General features: G+C 42.5%; 2 protein-coding genes across 5 annotated transcripts in view; one reads left to right on the top strand and one right to left on the bottom strand.

Annotated features, from left to right (window-relative positions):
- Positions 1 to 7013, top strand: part of TPD52L1 (TPD52 like 1) — a 57127-nt gene extending 50114 nt beyond the window's left edge. For all 3 annotated transcript variants that reach the window (XM_065835218.2, XM_065835215.2, XM_071806581.1), the window contains 2 exons: positions 708 to 768; positions 5221 to 7013. In XM_065835218.2, the coding sequence (XP_065691290.1) occupies positions 708 to 768; positions 5221 to 5352 (193 nt within the window). In that variant the 3' untranslated portion in view covers positions 5353 to 7013. The remainder of the gene's footprint in view (positions 1 to 707; positions 769 to 5220) is intronic.
- Positions 7014 to 9623: 2610 nt separating this feature from the next.
- On the bottom strand, positions 9624 to 19786 carry HDDC2 (HD domain containing 2). 2 transcript variants are annotated; one of them, XM_065835897.2, is made up of 6 exons: positions 19494 to 19786; positions 18848 to 18969; positions 16984 to 17086; positions 14622 to 14690; positions 10951 to 11109; positions 9624 to 9762 (listed from the first exon to the last, which is right to left on the bottom strand). In XM_065835897.2, exons 1-6 carry the CDS (start codon positions 19662 to 19664, stop codon positions 9694 to 9696), a joined length of 693 nt encoding a protein of 230 aa, XP_065691969.1. In that variant the 5' UTR covers positions 19665 to 19786; the 3' UTR covers positions 9624 to 9693. The 2 variants fall into 2 exon arrangements, with proteins under 2 accessions (XP_065691969.1, XP_065691968.1); XM_065835896.2 differs by having other exon boundaries at positions 10971 to 11109; positions 19494 to 19779.
- Between the last annotated feature and the right edge of the window lie 217 nt (positions 19787 to 20003).

The raw sequence follows: 20003 nt of genomic DNA, 5'->3' as shown, positions 1-20003 counted from the left end.
CTGTCGCCTCTTTTTTTTATATTCTTTTCAGATATGTTCAACTCACAGTTTTCCCCAAAACAGTGTTGTGTTCTGTTGTACAGGCAGTGAAAGGCAGAGAATGGCTTAGCTTTATCAGATGGGCACCCTTGGAACAAGCATCCATACACACTTTGTCTTTGAAAGCAGCAGAATACACCTGCAGTCACAAAATCATGGAGTGGGGAGTAAGGATTCTTCAAAGGCATTTGGGACCCACTTCCTATCAAGTTCTAATCTCCCTCATCCTAGCCTCAGGACATTACACTGTCATCTTTTTAATTATATAGATTATGAACTTGCACAACAGCAAGTTTCATGACAGCAACAAGACAAATGGATGAAGCCATAGAAATGCAGCACTACAGCCTGTGTTCTCTGGTTGTTGTTCTGAGAACATGATAAATGTATCAGAGGGTAGGCAGGCCAGTCACTGTTTGGTTTCAATTACTAGGCAGGTTCTGCTATTACAAATTCGTAGCTCAAAAATACTCATCCAATTACTATAACTGGATTTGACTGACAGAGCACAAGTGACTGTACTCTATCAGTCTATATCCCCATGCTGCCAGCCAGCCTTCATTCTGTCCTAGCCTTGCTACCTGATAAGAACTGACCAAATTATGAAGTTACACCATTACATTTGCAACTGACTCTTCTTCTTTCCTTCAACTTTCTTTTTTTCCTAGGAATTCTCCAACTTTCAAATCATTTGAGGAGAAGGTTGAGACCACTGTCACAAGCCTTAAGGTAAGGTTAGAGGCAGAGTTACATGGCTGTGTGTGTTAAAGTGTGACAGCTTAGCTGTCCCTATCATTTGAGATGATAGGGACCAGTTGTATTTGCTGTTCCATCAAGAATTTCTCAGACCTGCAGGAGCACTAATGGAAAATGAAGGCAATATGCAGAGAAATTCTTTCTCTGCTTCGTTACTAAGAAATTACTTCTGTTGTCTGCCAAAGTGATAAAGTAGTCTCAGAAATACCAAAAGTATAGCCATACTACAATGGCAAGCAGAGACATTTCATGTGTGACCACAGTTGATGATGCTGTCCAAGGCAGAGCCATGTGGAGGTGGAAGGACAGGCTTTGAAAGCAGTGTGGCCTCATGAGTTTTGTGCTGTGCCCTGCCAGAGGTGGCCATGTGCCCTGCAGAGTGAACTTCCATCCCTGAGCTCCTCCTCTTTCAGTACTAGAGATGTACTCACCGAGTGGCCCTTACTCAGCTGGTGGGAGCTGTTGTGTGATTCATACTACCTGTGTGCTCTTAGTACTGAACTCATCTTTCTTTAATGCAGGTGTGTTTCCTTTCAAATTTCCATGTTTTTTGTGGATTTAAAATTTCAAAACTGTGTTGACATATTTGCTCTCGGACAGAAATGTCTGATGCCAAAGTTACCAGTTATCACTAATAGAATCATAGAATGGTTTAGGTTGGAAGGGACCTTCAAAGGCTATCTAGTCCAACCCTCCTGCCATGAGCAGCGACATCTTCAACTAGATCCAGTTGCTCAGAGCCCTGTCAAGCCTGGCCTTGAATGTCTCCAGGGATGGGGCATCTACCACCTCTCTGGGCAAAATAATCGCACTTGTTAAGGCTCTTATTTGGCACGACAGAGCATGGCAAATTTGCAGTGAGATAATCTTTGCTGTGTGGTAAGGCACATTCAAGGGAAGAACAAGAGGGTTTGTCTCCCAATAGTTCTTATTCATCAGATAAAGTCAAGTGTGCTCATAAAATGGCATTTTACTTTGCTGTGATAGAAACATCCCAATGGATTTCAAATACAGCTCGTCAGTGAACAAGGGCCAAGCTGATCACCCCTCATTTTAGGGGGAACTGAAAATACCAAATGAATGCCAAACGGCCATTATGACTCGTAAAGCATTAGAAAGGCAAGAAAATGGCCTTCCACTTGGGGCAGGGGGACGTTTCTTGTTACAGAAAATGGAAATTACAGCTAGAACTGAAGCAGCAGGTGCATAGGGAAGGTCTGTCTTTTCCGTGCCACTGTGAGATCATAAGGCAGATAAAATTTTCCAGTCAGCATCTTAGGAAAGTAGGCAGCAGAGCGCTTGAGTTATTTTCATGTTTCTGAAGATGCATGTCCATCAAAGAATGAGCAGAGTTACTCTATCATTTTAACCTTTTGAATGCTGACATTTATTCAGTCATAGGCTGTTCTGTCAACTTGAAGTCATGATAGTGTAGGGCAATGTCATCTCTATTACACCATGTCAGAGAAGGAAACATCATCTCAGTTTCCCAGGTGGGGAAGGAAGACTGGAAGCATCCCAAGGAGATAAAACAGAACACCACCCTCCAGAACCTCAGCTCAGTGCCTGTTTACACCTTCCTATTAATTCTTTCCACCTTAGCTGCAAATACTTTTTATACTCAATCTCAATGTAGGAAGAATCATTCATGCAGTGGGGTGCATCAGCTTGGAAGGTCTGAACTCCTGTCTGTTGCAGTCAAGTGTATTGCTTGCTTATCTCTTTACGTTCCTTCTACCCATTTAGACAAGAGATGCGGCTCATTGGAACACATGAGGCCTGAAAAAGATTTTTTTCCATATTCTTCACCACTCACAAGTTAAAAGAAACTACAGTGGAGAAGTGCAGCACTTTTTGTACCCATTTGGATGCTAAACCTACTCTCAGGGCTTTCAGTAGTGCTTCTGAACTACTCTAGACTCCACACATCCATTCCTCCTACACTTACGGCTAGCCCGTGAGAGGAACAGCCTAAGGCCTTTTGCTTTGCTTTTAAGAGCCTGATCTTATTTTGTTGACTAAGCAAAGGTATTCTTCTAGAGGAGACTCTTTGTCGTGCCAGCTCTTGGCCTGTCATGTTCTGGGTGCTCTTAGATCATCATGTAAGCCATCTCCAGTTAAGCAGGACAAAACAAAAGTTTGAGTCTAAAGTCATCTTCCACATCTCATGCAACTTTCATTGTCCATCTTTTTTGGGAAACCCACTGGCATTTTCTACAGTATTTTTTGTCTGTATTCTCTTTCTTTTGTTTCTTTGTGCAAATGGAGAAAGGAAGCTAGAGGCGTGGACCTAGGGTGCCACCAACATAGGCTGTGGAAAACTGGGAATGTCTCAGCGCTGTGCTTCCTTTGCCCTGCCACTGTTCCAAGGCTTGGAAGATTTGGAAAACCAGGGGACAGAGGGCTGGGGGGAGAAATCAGCTGGGGGGGAGAAATCATAGGCTGTCCCTTCAGTTATAGGATCCTGTTGTGATCCTGAAAAAGTGGAAAACTTCCCAGAGAGGCTTCTGAAAAAAAGAAAAGCACAGCACTGGCATTATCATATTCCTCCTTCCATATTAGTTACACATCTTCAGTGGTGCTACAATGTTCTGTAGTCAAGCAAAACTGATGTTCAGATTTCATACATCTAGAAGTCAAATTTCAAGTTAGATTTTATTTGCTCTTGGAGTTTGGGTTGCAGCTTTCTTAGGGAAGTGTATTAGTTCAGCTTCCCCTGAAAATCAACAGGACCTGCATGCCCAACTCTCTTCAATGTTCCTGAAAATCAGAACACAGTTGAATTAAATGTTTGCTGTAAGCACCGAGGTACTGGGCAGAGGCATTCAGTAAAATGATTTACATCATTCTTGTTTTCGGATGGAAGAGAAGGCAGAAAAGCAAATAGAAAATGAAACTGCATTAATGTTGCTGATTTTGAGGTGTCCAAATTCAGATGCGCGTTATCTGAGTCATTTGAAATAGTGCAGGAATAGGCTGCTTTCATAATCGCTCTGATCAGGCCAAATCAATGTTCTCTTAAGAATTTTAATTGGCAAATAAAAGTAATGTGTTTTGCCATGAAAACTTAATAGCAGCTTTACCAGGCAGTGGCTGCCTTTTCACTGCAAGTTTGGGCCTACCAACATGTAACAATACATGTATTTCATTTTGCTGTTTACAAAAATCGGTGATGGACCGATACTTCCATAAAGTCAGCACAGCCCACTAGACTGGATACAGATACCTCCTGAGATGGGAGCTTTTAATAACTGTGACTCAAACTGAGCAAATATTAAGCCTACTTCTACCTTGTTTTATAGAACTCTCAAGCTAGCCAAGGTACTGTGCTAGTTGACGAAACAGCAGATTACACAGGATTAACCCTTTGGAAACTTAGGACACAAAACTCATTTAATTAAAATAATCTTCCTCAGCATTCAGTGGCTGACAGGCTGGACAAAATGCCAGCTTCTCTTTAAGTCCTGCTGCAGTTCTAAGATGGAATAAAAAGTTTTGCCCTATTTTCAGGCTTCAGTCCACTTCAATTGAGCATATCAGCAAGCCAAGCCATAAAAGAACGTTCTCTTACCAAGACAACTCAGTCAAAACAGCTTTGTCACTTTGTCACTTGGTCTGGGTTGTTTCCAAATCTTTAGATGTCTTTGTCAGGAAAACTCTATTTCAGAGATTTAGTCGTATTGGGTTTTATTTTTAATACTTACATTTACAAATACAACAAACTGAAGCATTTTTGGAAGTAGATTAGCTGTGAGCACATTGCCGTATGTTTCATTCATGTAATTTTGTATTTCTTTCTCCTCCCCCCCCGCTCCCTTCCCCTCCTCTAGGAAAATGCTGTGAGCAGTTTTATATATCAGTCTCTAGAGAGCTACACTACCTAAAGGGAGAGAAGCTGCTGGTCTTGTTCTTGGGTTACTGTAGTCCTAGTCTCCGAAATCCAAGTATGGTTAATGTATTTTGAGAGCAGCTGTGTTACCATTGCTGACAGATGGGCCACTTTAGTCAGCAAACGAACCGGTTCATTTTAATACCCATCTCTTATCCAGCCTGTGTAGAACTGGAAAAAACAGTGAAACCAGTGTCAGCTACTCATGTATAAGAACTGCACTAAGTGTAATGGTAGGATCTAGGATCCTGTCGGCATCCATTAATATTTAGGGACTGGTTCCTTTAAGCGTATGATAAATGCCACCGGCAGATTTTACAATTGCAGCCTAGAAGTTTAGAAACTGGGGGAAGAAAAGGGGTTTCTTTATTTCACTGTTTTTATGGCTTTTGTTCTAAAAAAAAAATACAACCCCACATGTTCCCTGCCTGCTTTGAACAGTTCCAAGCCCTCAGTGGTCATGGGATGCAGTGCAAATAGGACTTGCACAGTATGAGCAGAGGAACTTGCTGTTCTTTTTCTTTGCCTTGTTTCAGACCAAGGTTGGTGGGACAAGCCACACGGGGGGCAGTTTTGAAGAAGTTCTCAGTTCCACAGCCCACGCCAGCGCTCAGAGCTCTCTTGCTGGCACCCGGCTCCCCGAGACCGAAGAAGAGCTTCAGTGTTAGACTGCAGGCCGTCCTGAGCCTCCAGGCCTCTCTTCAGAGACTTGCCCAGCCCGTAATTTTTAGACCTCCCTCACCACCTAACTTGCTCAACAAAGTTTTGTCAGCTTTGGAAAACCGCCTCCCCAGCCTTGTGCTGGAGAAGCATTTTCTCTATTTGTATTTTGGACAGGCCATTTTATCATCAGGTACTTTGTACACCACAGAAATGACACGCAAGTTACTGACTTGTAATGCTCTAAAAATGTTAAGTGACCAAAATAGTTTTCATTTTCATGTAACTTCCCTCCAACAATCTCCCAGTCTCTTTTTCTTATTTCTTTTAGTTCACTGTTTTCTATCTCTTGGTTTCCAACTCCCTTCTCAGTGCCACATGAGACAGATGGACCTAGAGCTGTGCAAAGATTTCTACTGCCAGCAATAGTCCATATACTAGCTGCCTACTGGTCAATACCAGGTGCTCTTAGCTCAGGAGTGTCTGTACATGATTTATTTCCTAATGGAATTAAATCACTTATTGTCACAAAAAGTTTTTTCTCCTTCACTGGTACAGTCTGGCGTTGCCCGCTGCCCATGAGTCAGCAGGGTCAAGGAGGACAGGAAGAGACACCCAGTCATTCATATAGAAACTGAACTGATCACAGCTGCTGATTTGATGATTGTTGGAGCTGGAAAAGCTTCAGTTCTATTGCTTGCTCTCTGTGATTTGGTAGGACTTGACAGTATAAGTTAATTACAAAAGGAAGAGGAGTGGAGGGAACACCTAATATTTTTGCCTCCATGTCTTCCCCTCAAAAATAAGGGAAGGTCTGTTTGTGAGCCTCAGTCAAGATACAGCCTTAATGGAAAGAATCCAAACCCAACAATTGGCTTAAGACGTGCCATAGGTTAGCGAGCTCACACCTTCAGTCCACATTTGAGAACTGCTAGTGTAAACTATGTTATCTTACAGTACACAGGATGAGTAGGTACTTCACTTTTGGTGTCAAATTCTGTCGTGCTTCAGTCCAGGATATAATTGCACCAACTACATTATATCTGCTCACTAAGAGCCAGTCATCTCACAGCTTTGATTCAGCATGTTTTCTTGCATCCTTTTAACATTTTTTCTAAAAAAAGAGCAGCACACTTGTGACACTATCTTGCTGTCTAGTGAGCACGTGTCAGTCTGCATGTTGCGTTGCTCAGTTCACCAGGCTGAGCTGAGAACATCTTTGTCAATAAACAAGATGGAAAAAAGTCTGGCTACTTGCAAAATGGATGTGGTCTTTTTTTAGCATAAGCCAAAGCTTCAGTGTTAGTGAGTTTGACATTACAGACTGCTTAAAATCTTGTGAGGAAACTTGGCTTTAAGTGATTTTTTTCCTGTGTGGCTTTTGTTATAGTTTTTACAAAGTTGGAAGTCCTTTTGTAATGTTCTACTGGACATAAGTTAAGTTAGCTTTGGACATTTATATCAAATGCTTCTTTAGTGTGATTTTTAGCATGGAAGCAAATCTAATTAGGTTTTTTTAGTACAGTTTTCTTGTGATGGTTTCCTAGCTTATTTTACATGGTTTTGTGCATAAATGTGAATTTATTTAAATAAATATTAATAGTCAACTTAGTTTGTGTAAATGAAGTTGATACTCATATTAAAAATAAATTTCTCTCTTACTCTTTTACATTTTGTGATGTTTTCTTTTTAATTGTGTATTTACCAGTACTACTGTGCATCTCGAAGTCTTGCTATGTCACAGCAGAACATCAAGGTAAAGTGCAAAAACGTCATCTGCCATTCCTAGTTCTTAAAATCTGTTCAGTCCCTCCTGGATGTGAAATTCCCCATGGGAATCTGTAGCCAAAATTTTGAAAATTTAGAGGTTTGACTAGAAACAGGTTCAGTAAAAGTGACATGCATGGCAGGAACCATCTTCTAGGTCTAAAACGGCTGACCTTCTTTTTAAGCAGGGCCAGCAGCCAAACCACAACTAAAGCATGGAGTCCAAGCACTCTCACCTCGTACAGGACACTAATTTAGACCTCATTTTATTTACATATGTATGTATATACACAGGAAAATGCTTCTGGAATAGCAGTAAATTGCTTTAAATTATATGCATTAAGAACACAATTTGAAGACCTTCTCTCAGCTGTTAGTGGAGACAGGTTGGCCAGACAAACTTATCTTCCATGTAAATCCTTGCATGTTATTGTCATTCCGGCAGCTGCTGCTACATGTAGTTGCAACACTGATGTGCAGATCAGGAGAGGGACATAGGGAGGAGGAGACCTCCCCTCGTAGGTCACACGGGCAGAGCCCTGCATTTTCCTACACTTCAGTGGTGCACGAAAAAGCCTGAAGCCCCACAGGCTGCTTGCCAGCCTTTGTATCGACCTCTCATCATGGCTTCTGATTTCTAGTCGCACTTTCTCCTCCCATCTCTTTCCAACCAACTCCTATTTCTATTAAAATACAGTACCCAAAACTGGCACACAACTGCACCTGCAGTGAGTAGATGGGTATGTAATTTTACACAAAGTACCTGCTGGATTTCTTTCAAATAGAACCAAACCGCACACAACTTGCATTCAAACCACATCTTTCTTTTCTCAGGGTAATATTTACCTTTCCCACACTACTGGACTGTTGCCAGGCTCTGCACTCCAGCCCCTGACCCCCTGCAGAACAGCACGTCGCCAGCCCGAAAAGCCTCCTGCTGCGTTGCACAAACTGACTGTTCCTGCCTGGATAGCACTTGTGCTGTGTTTCTATCAAACATCTCTTTAAAGTTGCTTTTCTTGCTTGTGAGGAATGTTCCCAGTTCTCTCCCAAGGCATCTGTAGCTCTTGGCATTCAGTACAAAATAAGAGATGATGGTTTGTGCACCTCTCAGTGGAATAAAAACGCTGAAGAATGCTTGGTCCCAGACAAAACTCAGTGGGGCGCACTCCGTCACCTGTGCAGTGTGACAATCAGCCATCAATAACCACTCATTAGTTCCCTATCACTCAATAAAGTGCAGTTTGTCTTTCCAGGGTCTCCACAGAGCACAACTGCTGCCTTGTGGCATTCCCTGAGCAAAGCAGGCATCCCACGTCTCACATGGACCAGCACACTCTGCACATTTTGTGCACTGTGCTGGACACCCAGCCAAGAGCTCTGTGCCCCGGCCAGAGGCACCAGCCGCAGAACCCAGAGCGTGCTTCGGTAAAGGAGACATTTCTTGGAGTAGCGGGGGCTGAAGATAGGTGCTCAGCTGAACTACCTACCTCTAAAGGGGATGACAATCCAATTTAGTTGTATGCTGCCTCATTTGACAGGAGGCTGAAGACAGACAAGTAGCTCCAGGTCTCTAGCACCTGATTTTTCCAGGTGCAATCTTTCATTTTCTCCAGCTGCACAGAACACAAATCAGTCAGTTGTGCAGACACTGGCCTCATTATAGCATCTACCACCACTACAGCTTTACCCGACAACCATACTTTTATATTAGCATTATTACTTCCACTAAAACTGCCACAGCAGAATCAGGGCGAGCATGTGACAGCGTAGCCAAGGGAGGGCCAGCTTTACATGGGTGTTTGCATTAGACTGCGCAAGCTTCCAAGGTCCCTCCCAACCGCAGCTATTCTGTGACTATCAACAGCCCATGCAAGAGTCCATAAAATTGCCAGGAGTCAGGAATATTGCCCTTACAGAAATGTCCCCACCATCCCCTGATACAACATGTGAACAGTGGAAAAACTGTATGAAACAATAAACGTACTGAGAAAATTTAATTAGTGGCATTACCAGTTTTACCCACCATCATTTCTTAAGGCTTATGCACTCCAAAGAAATCCCATCTTTAAGTCTGACTCTGTCAAGAGCGTCTAGAGAAATATGCTCATTGGTCTCGCTTCTGGGTCGCACAGTGAATGGGTATTTACCCATTTGATACAGAGGTACTCAAATCCGTATGTACTTGGAAGTCACAAAACAAAACTGCCTGTCCCCGTCAGTGCATTACATCAACAGCTCAGATTGCAATCAGCTAATTGTTAAACTATTACCTGAATTTCCCCAGTGGACAATCTATGTGTAACTGAGACCACATCAATCAGAGGCCGATTTAAAAAAGAAAAAATTCTAAGTATTTGGTCCTTGCCATAACCTCTGATCTGGCAAGTCACTATTTACCAGCTTCTTTCTAAGAAGTCCTGGGATTCTCAGCAGTTAATGCACAGAAAAAAACCCCAACGAACTGCTGACAAAATTAATGAAGTTATAGAAGGAAAAATAATGCGCAGAATGTAAACCAAAATATTTATTATAGCTACGGTGTTTAGGAACACCTCAGGAATGTGCATGAGATGTAGCAGCTATTTTTTTATTCCTTTCTGTGTTAATCTGAGATACAAGCTGGACGATTTCTGGATGAACAAACTTTCCTGCAAAATAAAAGAAAGGTAAAGTTAATTAAAAACGCTCTCTCATTTTCCTGTGTGTGAAAGGCTGGCAATGAAAGGTTAGCAGTAACGTTGTTCTAGTCTCAAAATAAATGCCAAATTATTCTTTAAGCACAAGAGTACTCCCATTTTACTCCAACTACGGAATAACTCTTAAGAGTAGCTACAGCTTTTTCCCCAAAAACTTATAAAAATATTTCATGCTCTATTAAGACGCTTAAGAGCTGAAAAAAGGATGCACCCTAACCAGGGCAATCCTGTGCTATGCATCCTGCTACAGGAAACCACCCTAGTCACAGGTGCATGTAGGGTATGGTATATGCCGTAAGCTCTATTGAAACACCAGCTTAGTTTAAAGTTACTGAGTTCTAGCAGGAGGACAAAGATGTCAATAAGAATACTGAGCCTTCCAGTTATGCTGGTGGTGTTCTTTTATCCTTTCTTCTGTAATCAAATAATTGCACTTCTCAGATTATTTCCCTGAGTCACCAAGGTATAAATGGGACTTGTCAAGGACTGTGCCTGGTCATTGCTGATCCTCTCCCCAAGTTTGCCCCTAGTTTTTTCCCAGGATAGGATGACTTGGAGTCACAGTCCTCTTCTAGTATTCAACCCCCTTGCTAAAATAAAGACTATAATTTTAGCTAGTTTTCCTTTGCACTGTCAGTTTCTTTCAGAAAAGATAAAAAGCAGTGGAGAGAATAAAAAGTAACACAATTGCACCTAAAACATTTCACTGAGCTGCTTCTCACATGTACCTTGAGCAGGTCACACAAGAGAACAGCTCATGTAGGGATAACAAATTTTACTTCACTGGTTCATGAAACACAAACTACATAGAAACAAGCTGCTGACAGAGCATCAGTGAAGACTGAAGCTTCTTTTATAGCCACCTGGTAGTATAGAGAGATCCTTAAACACATGAAAGTGTAATGAAAGCTGGACCTCTCTCTAGGTAAAAAGTGATGTAAAAGGAATTTGGCATAAATGAAATTCAGGTTCAATACATACAGATAAGTAAAAGGTATTTTCACGTTGCAGTAAGTTTCCTCAAAAATATTTAGGGTACTTGACCAATAAGTAAAAAAAACTAGTTCTTAGTTGCTCTATCAGAATAAAAGAATATAAATAAAAATACATAAATATATATATATATATAATTTAACTTACGAAAGAAAAACATGTCATACCAGCAGTTGAATCGTAAAATTCCTGCAGTCTGCCAGGTGTGTTTTCCAACTCTTCGTACTCAAATGCTTGCAGTATCATCTCACATTGATCCAACTGTTTTACAAACTTGGCTTCTGCAGTACACTGGTTTTCATATTCCTGAACAGATTTGCAGTTATAAGAAAACAATTTTGTTGTTCTGAAACAGAGTATTAAAAGCTTTTTATATATCTAGAATTGTCTTTGTTAGTACAAGCTGCTCCATAAATATTCATGAGTTATATCTTTCACTCTCTTTTTAAGGCTGCTATTGAGCAAACCCTTGAAATAAGTATATGCTAAATTTCTATTAAATGTAATAGGACTTAAGAACACAATTATTTTGTGTATTCTAGTTTAAAAACATACCAAGTGTTTTGGCTGAATCGGGGATGATAGAGAGACAACCCTAAACAACGTACAAGTTAAATAACAGGTCCCATATATATAGAGAGATCTTTTCAGACCTGGCTAGAGCTATGAATTACCACAGTGTGTGCTTATGTATTACCATTACCTATTTTTAAGACCTATTTTGCACTGTTCTTCACCACTTGCTGTTTTTATAGTTTTGCTTTATATAAAGGGTTGTTCTTTATATTTCTCCTGTCACTCCTTCTTAATCTCTTTGGTCTAATCTGTCTGAGCTGCTTCTGTCTAGGAGATAGGGAGGGGAGTCATTAAAGGGTCCCCTTCAGACCTTAAGTCCCTTAATCTCTCTGCTACCTTTTCCCTCTCTCCAGTCATCCTCAGTATATGTTTGTGAGTCATTCAAATTTCTAGTCAACTTGAACAATTTTGCTGTCATTGGCTTTCAGTGATGGCCGCAGATGGGTTTGCCATTTAATTTTCTAGTTTCCAAATCACGGCATTGTATCGCATGTTTCATCAGCTGGTCTTGACTTCCAAAAACAACTGCAGAAAAAGGCTTCTTTCAGTGCAGGTTACCACCACCTTGGCATCCTTGGCAGGTCTGACCCCATTCATCATCATCACCACCACCACCACCACCAATCAGACCAGAGAGGCTCAAGTGCACACCCGCCCCACCTGTGCTTTCGGATCCACAGAACCCGTGACACACAGCAGCTCTGCACACAAGAGCAGTACAAGTGCATGAGGAGTTTTTCATGCTGACCAAAGAATGTGGCATCTCCTTCACAGAATCACAGAATGTTAGGGATTGGAAGGGACCTCAAAAGATCATCTAGTCCAATCGTGCATCTTAAGAAGACAAATGTGGGTGTGAGTGTCATTCACAGTGGGCAAGATCCTGGGTTGCGATTCTAGCACAGTGATGCTCAGACAGGTGTCATGGTCACACTATTAGGAGCCTGTTTGTTCTTATGCTTATTGCTTTACCTTCCAAAGTCAAGAAATCCAGATTTTGATAGCCACGACTGATTCATATACTACTCTATTTGGATTGGAACGATGCTCTGAATTTTCAATTATATTTTGATCATGGTTTTAGTAATCAATTTCAACATTTTTTACCTTCCTTTCCTCCTTTCAATCTGAGCTCTGCCTCATCTTTAAATTGTTTAAATACTACTTATTTTCTTAAATCTATTTATTTCTACTGTTTTTTTTTTTTGTTTTGGCCACCAAAGAGAACAAACTCTTGGCATCATTACAAAGGAGAACTTCAGAGCAGGAGAACTATGGCTGTTTGCTTGTAAAGGTCTGTCCTACCTCGAGCAATTAACTGGGAGTACCAACCTGTTACCAGCCTCTTTGTGCCACACAACCCACCAGCTCATATTAACTCAAGAAACATCAGCTATTGTGTGCACAACTGCGCAAAGTGCTGAAATAAACACTTAGTGTTGCCTCCCAACAAGTGTTTAAGAGTGCGAAATAACAGTATACTTTGGGAAAAACAGTAACTAGTCTCTCAGACACCATAGTCTGGCTTTTAAAAATTACTCCCATGCTTTTGCTCTTGAAAATAAAAAGGCAAGACAGAGCTGAAGCGTGCAGACTCATTTACTTTAATGATTTTTCAAACTTATTCTGGATTAAGTTGTAATGTAAAAATGTTATCAGGGGTCTCTTTCTGCTGCCTTTCTCCCCTACACCACGCTTGGCAGAGTGCCCACCAACACAGTCCAAAGCAACAGCGTGTGTAGGGCTGAAAAGCAAAGAGGGGCAGAGGTGAGGGCACCACGGTGCAGGGAGGACTTGCTAAAAGCGTCAACAGATCTTCTCCCAGACACTGTTCAGCTCTGGGCCAAAACTTCTTCACTCATAAAAAGAAATCAAAGGGAAACGCCTCTGGCTATCTGAGAGCAGAGTATCACACCAAGTGATCAGAGGCTTCTTATTTTCTTTTTTTTTTTTAATCTTTTTTAAGAAGTACCTAGCTGTTCCATTTAAAGTAAGACTAGAGGGACTACATATGAATATTAGATTTTTAGGTTACACTTGCTGCTATGTGGGTTACACTCATACTGCTGCATTAGCAACTCAATGCCAATAAGTTATCCTGAAGGTAGAAACAAAGAAATAATGATCAAAAGTATGCATATGTTAAATTATGGTAAATGAGAATCATAAAAAGCTAACATGCTGAAGAACTGCGTACTGAACCAGCTCTTCTACAATCACACAAGGAGACTGAGGCAAAGAAAAAAAATACATGCAAAAAAAAGTCCTGCAGAACTATTCTCTGTGATCCTGTGTGATTCTTATCTATCAAAAGCTCCTTCCCCTCAATTATAACAGCTGCCCAGGGGAAAAGGAACCAGTGCTCACTAAACAAATGCACGTTTATTTCCCAGATCTGGTTATGTTGGTTAACCCCCTTCACCTTGAATTACAGCACTGAAAACCTATCCCCATTGCCAGTTTCACCACAAAACTACAGAGAGAAACAAAAAAACCATCACCACAACAAAACCACACCACAAACAGGGTGCTGTAACAAAGGGCAGAAATTGACTGCAAATATCTGGAATTTAAACACAGTCCAAGTGGAAAAGTAAGGATATCAGCATAAAATACAGTTTCGGGTCATAGAGTCCAAGAAACATATAATGCTTTGTTTGCAACATGTGAACAAGAGATCGTGGATGCACTTGCCCTCATGCAACCCTATGCCAGGAGAAGATAAAGCACAGTAATTATAAACTTGAATTGTTTGGAAATAATTTAGTCATCTGTAGTTTGCAAACATGAAAGAGCGTATCAATTAACAGCACAAGTTCACATCAAAAAGTTAAATCACCTGCAAATATAGAAGATACTTTCCAATAGAAACATATAAGGTACCCAAGACCAGCCAGCAATCTGTGGGGTTTGTAGAAAAGCACTGTGTTAACAGACCACATTTGAAGTTAAAACCAGAAGTTACTACTAAATATTTCAGCCAAGCAGGCTGGATGTAGAAGACAAACTCTTCCTTCAGTTATACAAACCCTGAAGGGGTCATCTGAAACTCTGAGAGGTCAAAGACAGAAACTGGTTATTCTACCAAAGTTTGGGGTTTCTTTTTGAAACAGATTCCAAAATGACCTCAACTCATACCATTAGCCTTTCTTGAGGTCAAAATAAGAGTTTCATAGGTAAACAGGAAGAGGACAATAGGTCACCCTGAATATTACCGAAGGATTAAAAGAATGTAAACTTACTTCCCAGAGTCCATAGATTTCTTTTCTGAGGTCTTCTGATAGAAGCTGGGTCAGTTGTTGCATAGCCGACTGAAAAAAAAAAAAGCAGCTATTTCCATGTATCCATTTTTTAAGGAAGCACATTTTTATCATTATCTTTTTTGAAGAAATAACTACTTGCTACCAGGTTTGTAGAAACATACACTATATAGCGTATTATTCTGAAGTGCACTTGTACATAAATCTGCCAGAGACAGTAGGACCACTCAGTGGAGGATGCAGCTTAAGTGAACTGTTAGAACAGAAAAACAACTTGAAAGTGCATCCAATATCTTCAAGAGTCCAAAAAGAAGCCCAGAGTGAAACAGACAAGTCAAATGCCAGGGAACTGCCATCAGTTACCAGCTCTGCCTTCCAGATTTAACTAGTGAACACAACATTTGAATTTAATAGGTTATAGATGCAGTTCATAAAAGTAGCTTCAAAGACTAACTCCTGGTGTTGGCAGGCAACTGCCCCTTCCAGTCACTCAGTGGGTACATTTCCACTAGCAGGGCTACAGCTACTGACTGGCAGGCAGGCAACACAAACTTTTAAAAATATAAAATCTTGAAAAAGAGAAAAAATATATCAATTTAATACTCTGCAGCAATAAAATGCATTGCTCCCAGAGCGAGATACCATTTGTTCAACCAAAAGCCTTGGTACAAGGTTTAATGCAATGTCAGACTGATGGTATAACCTGCAAGCAGAAATTGCTCTGCGTGCTCTTCGTGCTCTCCCAGCTGATCGGTCTCATTGCTGTGCAATTTCTACTGTTTTCCTAGGAACGCTAAGGGCTGCTTCTGAAACAACCAACATCAGAGCCAAGACAAAGGTTTTGTGCCATGACTGTTTCTCCACTTCAAACACAGGGTATAGTTTCACAATGTGACTGAAGGGATCAGCTGCTCCCCCACACTGCAGCATCAACGTCTCATTCCTTGGCACCTCCTTCCAACTCCACAGCTCATAAGATTTCAAGTTTAGCAGGCCAAAATGACTTAACTAGAAAAAAACAAACAAAACCCAAAAAAAGCCCACAAACTCCAAAGAAAACACTTGGGTTTTTTTTAGATCAAGTTCATTTTCTGCTGCCTTAGGCTTGGTGAGACTAGATGACTACACAGGCAGCAAACTTCAGAACCAGCTCAATGTCAGCTGCAAAGGGGAAAAAAGGAGAACTCTGCAGTGGCAGCAGCATATAGATAAGTCAGCTGAAGCCACTTCATGAAACCATTACCCTTGGTGTAGTTTTTACAACAAAGTACTTCAGAGTCAGCCTAAATGTTTAATGCTTGACCCTCCTTCCCACAAAGTCAACATCAAAGTCCTCACTGAGTGAAATGGGAGCAGAAGGAGCTGGAAATTGTTTAAGAAAACTTCTTAACCATACTTAGGCATCAAAGTATCTTTTTCATTGCCTAAATACAAATGAGAATTCCCTCTACGCAAAGTTTAAGCCCAATCCTCAGTTGACAAAAAAACCTTTGGAGGCTTCCAGGAAACAGGTTTTTATTGTTTAGTGTAAGAAAACACTAGGAAGTCCATTGAAAAAAAAAAATACCAAAATTGCAGTCAGTGAGGACAGTACTTCAAGAATGCTGAATATCCCTTTGATCTTTACCTTCCACTTTCTTAGCAAAGAGCTTACTCCTAGAGTAAGTCATAGACTCCCAACCCCAAGTTTTAAAGGAGTAAGCATAATGGGGCGGGGCAAATAATCACTGCAATTTTATTATTTTTTTTTTTTTTTTACACTGTCTGAAGAGCTAATTGTTTCTGAGGCACCACGTTGCCCTCTAGCCGTGGCTCAAGGAGTGGTTCACATTTCTTCAAATACCACAGCAAACCAGAAATGACAACCAACAGTTTGGCTATGTACAAGACCAAAAGTAAAATAACTCTAGGGACACTGCACTCAGAGGCTTATGACCTGTGCATCTGGGTCTGGAATTCTCTGCAAATGGTTTAAAGTCTCTGTCACAACCACATGAACTGGCACCACACAAATGATCCACCAGGAACTGCCAATGCACACACTTCTTGCTCCCCACCTCTCAGTAGGGCTAGTCAACATGGCTAATTCAGGTTACCAAAAATCCAGCTAGTTCAGGAATAAATGACCAACATGAACATTACTTCAAAAGTTCTCCTTTCTAACTTTGTACCCAGTGATGTTACATGTACCAAAGTCACGAGCTGAAAACTTTGATAGTTTGTGGCATCCTTGTCCAATGCCAATGACAGTATTAAGTCACTTAGAGTGTCTCTTCACCACCCCCAGAACATTAAAAACAGGCAGAACACTTAGCAGATGTGGCTCTGCGCCTTATGTCCATACCTCTTCTCTCCTGTGTTTCTCCTCTTTTGAGATATTATCTGCAGGAGCAATATCTCCAACAATGCATTCAGCCATATCATGAACCAAAGCTAATCGTATGCATCTGACAAGAAACAAAGACAGAATAATTAGTTTTTCAGCATTTTAAGTTATATCTTGTTATTCACAGAGTTAAGAGACTGCATAATTCATTCCCCTTATTAAAAAACAAACAAACAAAAACAACAACAAACACAAAAACCAAAACAAAACACCTTACAGGGTGGGATTTTTTAAGTTTTACGGAACATTTTTCACTTCTTTGCTAAGGGAAGTAGTTTCCATCTTGACATCATTTTAATGCCCGATTTCTAGCTACTGCTGCTTGTAAAACTAGATTTAAGTATAAATACAGTTTGTATATGGGCACGGCATTCAAAAATAATCTCTACAGCTTTTATATATTTGGCTTTGGAGATGTTGTGGTAACTAACTATGTTACACATTTCACATTAATGCTGCAACAGGTGGAAGGTAATCTGACTGGAGCCATCCCCAATTCAATATATGATCTCACACTCAGCAGCTTCGTAGTGTATCAATCTACAGCATAATACTCAAAAAAGTCCCCACTATTTTCATCAGCTCCTGAAGGGAGAAAGCAAGTACAATCCCATACTAGACTTGGCAACTCATTCAACACCAATGCTGCTTTCTCTTCTACGCTATATGATTTCAGAGGCTTCTTACTGCCACTAAGTCTGTCAAGCCCCACATAGTCCATGGCTTTGCCTCTGCTGTCTGCTGCTTCCAACTGTGCTTTAACTGAGTGTATTCAGCTTGCTTACTTATTGCTCAAGAGAAAAGGTCAGAGCCTGCAAATTAACAACTTGCCTCAACACCTGGAATTTAGCACTAAAAGTGCTCCTTTCAGGTCTCCAGGTAAACAGCACCCTGTCCAAAGGATGGAAGAACAAGAGCGGAAAGGATTTCAAACTCCTTGTGGCAGCTGCACAGCCCCTGATGAGATCCCAAGCCTCCAATAGGGCAGCTGATGGCTCCTAAACAAATTTTGTGCCCCACTGTACCTAACCACACCTTGAGTGGTGCTGACAATCACAACCTCCCCACCCCAACACAGAGTGATTTCATCTCCAGCCTGCTGGGGGGACGAGAGGGGTGGGACCCTCAGTCAATTGGCAGGGTCCTCAACAAAGCAGGTGCCCAAAGAAGCTGAAAAGCTTCTGGACTATGTTTTAATGCCCACAGCCAGAACTGACCAGGCTAAAAAACAGGGCCCCTGCCAACAACTCCCTTTGAGTGGTCACCTCAGAGCACCAGGTCTGTGAACTGGAGCCCTTAGATTGGTACGCCATCTAAGGAGACCTTCTGGGATTAAGTACATATCACATCTTTTGTTGTTTTTTCCTTCTGGATATATCCTTGAGTGAGCCCTTGCCCACCCCAGGCAAGTGATTATTCTCTGCTGGGCACACTTGAGTGAAAGACACTTCTAGTTTGGTTGGTTTTTTTTTTTCTTTTGTGAGTGAATGCATGCACCCTGTGGATCCTCATTACTCTTATGTGGTCATACAACACTAATTTGCTCAACTGGTATCTGAACCTGGTTTTCACATTGTTTGAGTGCTAAATAGTTTGTATAAACCTTGTTTCTAGTTGGCTTATTGGCCAACTTAATACTTTTTGGCTAGAATAGATCTCCTTGGAGCTTGTTGTCTGCCTAAATTGACTCTGGGGTGCCTCTGTGACACTCCTTCAGTGTGATTTAAAAACTCTTCCTCACGACAACAGCTATTTTAAGCATTTTGGTTGCAGCTCTCCCACAACATGAACAGGTGCTCACAATAACCAGAGGCAGTCTCACCTGTCCTTGTTAAGGCTTTTGTCTTCGCTCACCAAAGCCATCATCGCCATCCTGTACATATGATCAGACACGCTCTCCGGCTTTGCCACGTTCCTGTACACCCATCCTGTCCGCGGTACTCTCTGTGTGAGGAGAGCGTCACAGTAATGTGAACGTTAAAACCTTCGGTTTTGGAGAACCTCACTTCAGAGACAACACTAAAAAAATTTTGTCCCACCATGACCTCCACGCTTCGGTGAGCTCTGATGCTGCTGGGAAACACCTGCCCCGAAGACCGGCCTACCCCGAGGCTGCGACGGGATCGCTTTGCAGGGAACGCACCAGCAGCACCGAGCGCCCGTCCCAGCCCCCGCTGCTCACGCCGGGACACCCCCGCCCTCCTCCGGCCGGCGTCCGGGCCTCTCCGCGGCAGCCCCAGCGCGGCTTCCGGCCGCCCCCGCCCCGCAGGCCTCGGCTCTCCGCCAACCGTCCCGCTGCTAGGCCGCGGCGGCCAGGCCGAGCGCCACCACTCGCGTCCCCGCTCTCCCCACGGCGATCGCTGAGGAAACCCCCCAGAGGGTCCCGGGCCGCCCCACGGAAAGGCCGCGGGCAGACACCCATCGGCGGCCCCGCTGCCCCGCCGGGCGGGCCTCGCTCCCGCGCTCACCTTCAGCTGCCCCAGCAGCCGCAGGAAGGGCAGCAGCCCGCCGCCGCTCGGTCCCGCCGCCATCCGCGCCTCCTCCTCGCCCTGCCGGCCCTTGCGGCGGCCCTGGGCGGCGCCAAGGAAAGGGGAAGACGGGAGCCGCGGCCTTCCTGGCGGGTATGGCGAACCCGTCATCAGCGATTAATTAACCGCACAGCGCTTCAGTAACAGTGACTCGGGCTGCGATTGCAAGGAGGAAAGGAGTCAGAGCGGCCGGGCTGCTCACGGCGTGACCGCTGCGGGGAGGGGAAGGCGGGCGGCGGGTCCGCTCCTGGGTGCGGGAGCGGGGAGTCGCGGGTGGAAACGAGGGAAAGGCAGGGGCGCAGGTAGGAATAGCTCATACCTCAGTCAAAACTTAAAACACACACAAACGAAACCCCAAACAAGAGAAAAACAAAACAAAACCGAAACAAAAACAAACAAACCAAACCCCCACAAAAAAAAAAAAACACCCACCAAACAACAAAAAACCCC

The sequence above is a fragment of the Patagioenas fasciata genome, chromosome 3 (genome assembly GCF_037038585.1).
Source record: "Patagioenas fasciata isolate bPatFas1 chromosome 3, bPatFas1.hap1, whole genome shotgun sequence".
Classification (NCBI taxonomy): domain Eukaryota; kingdom Metazoa; phylum Chordata; class Aves; order Columbiformes; family Columbidae; genus Patagioenas; species Patagioenas fasciata.
Note: the sequence above shows the minus strand (reverse complement) of the source record. Positions and strands in the feature narration are given on the sequence as shown.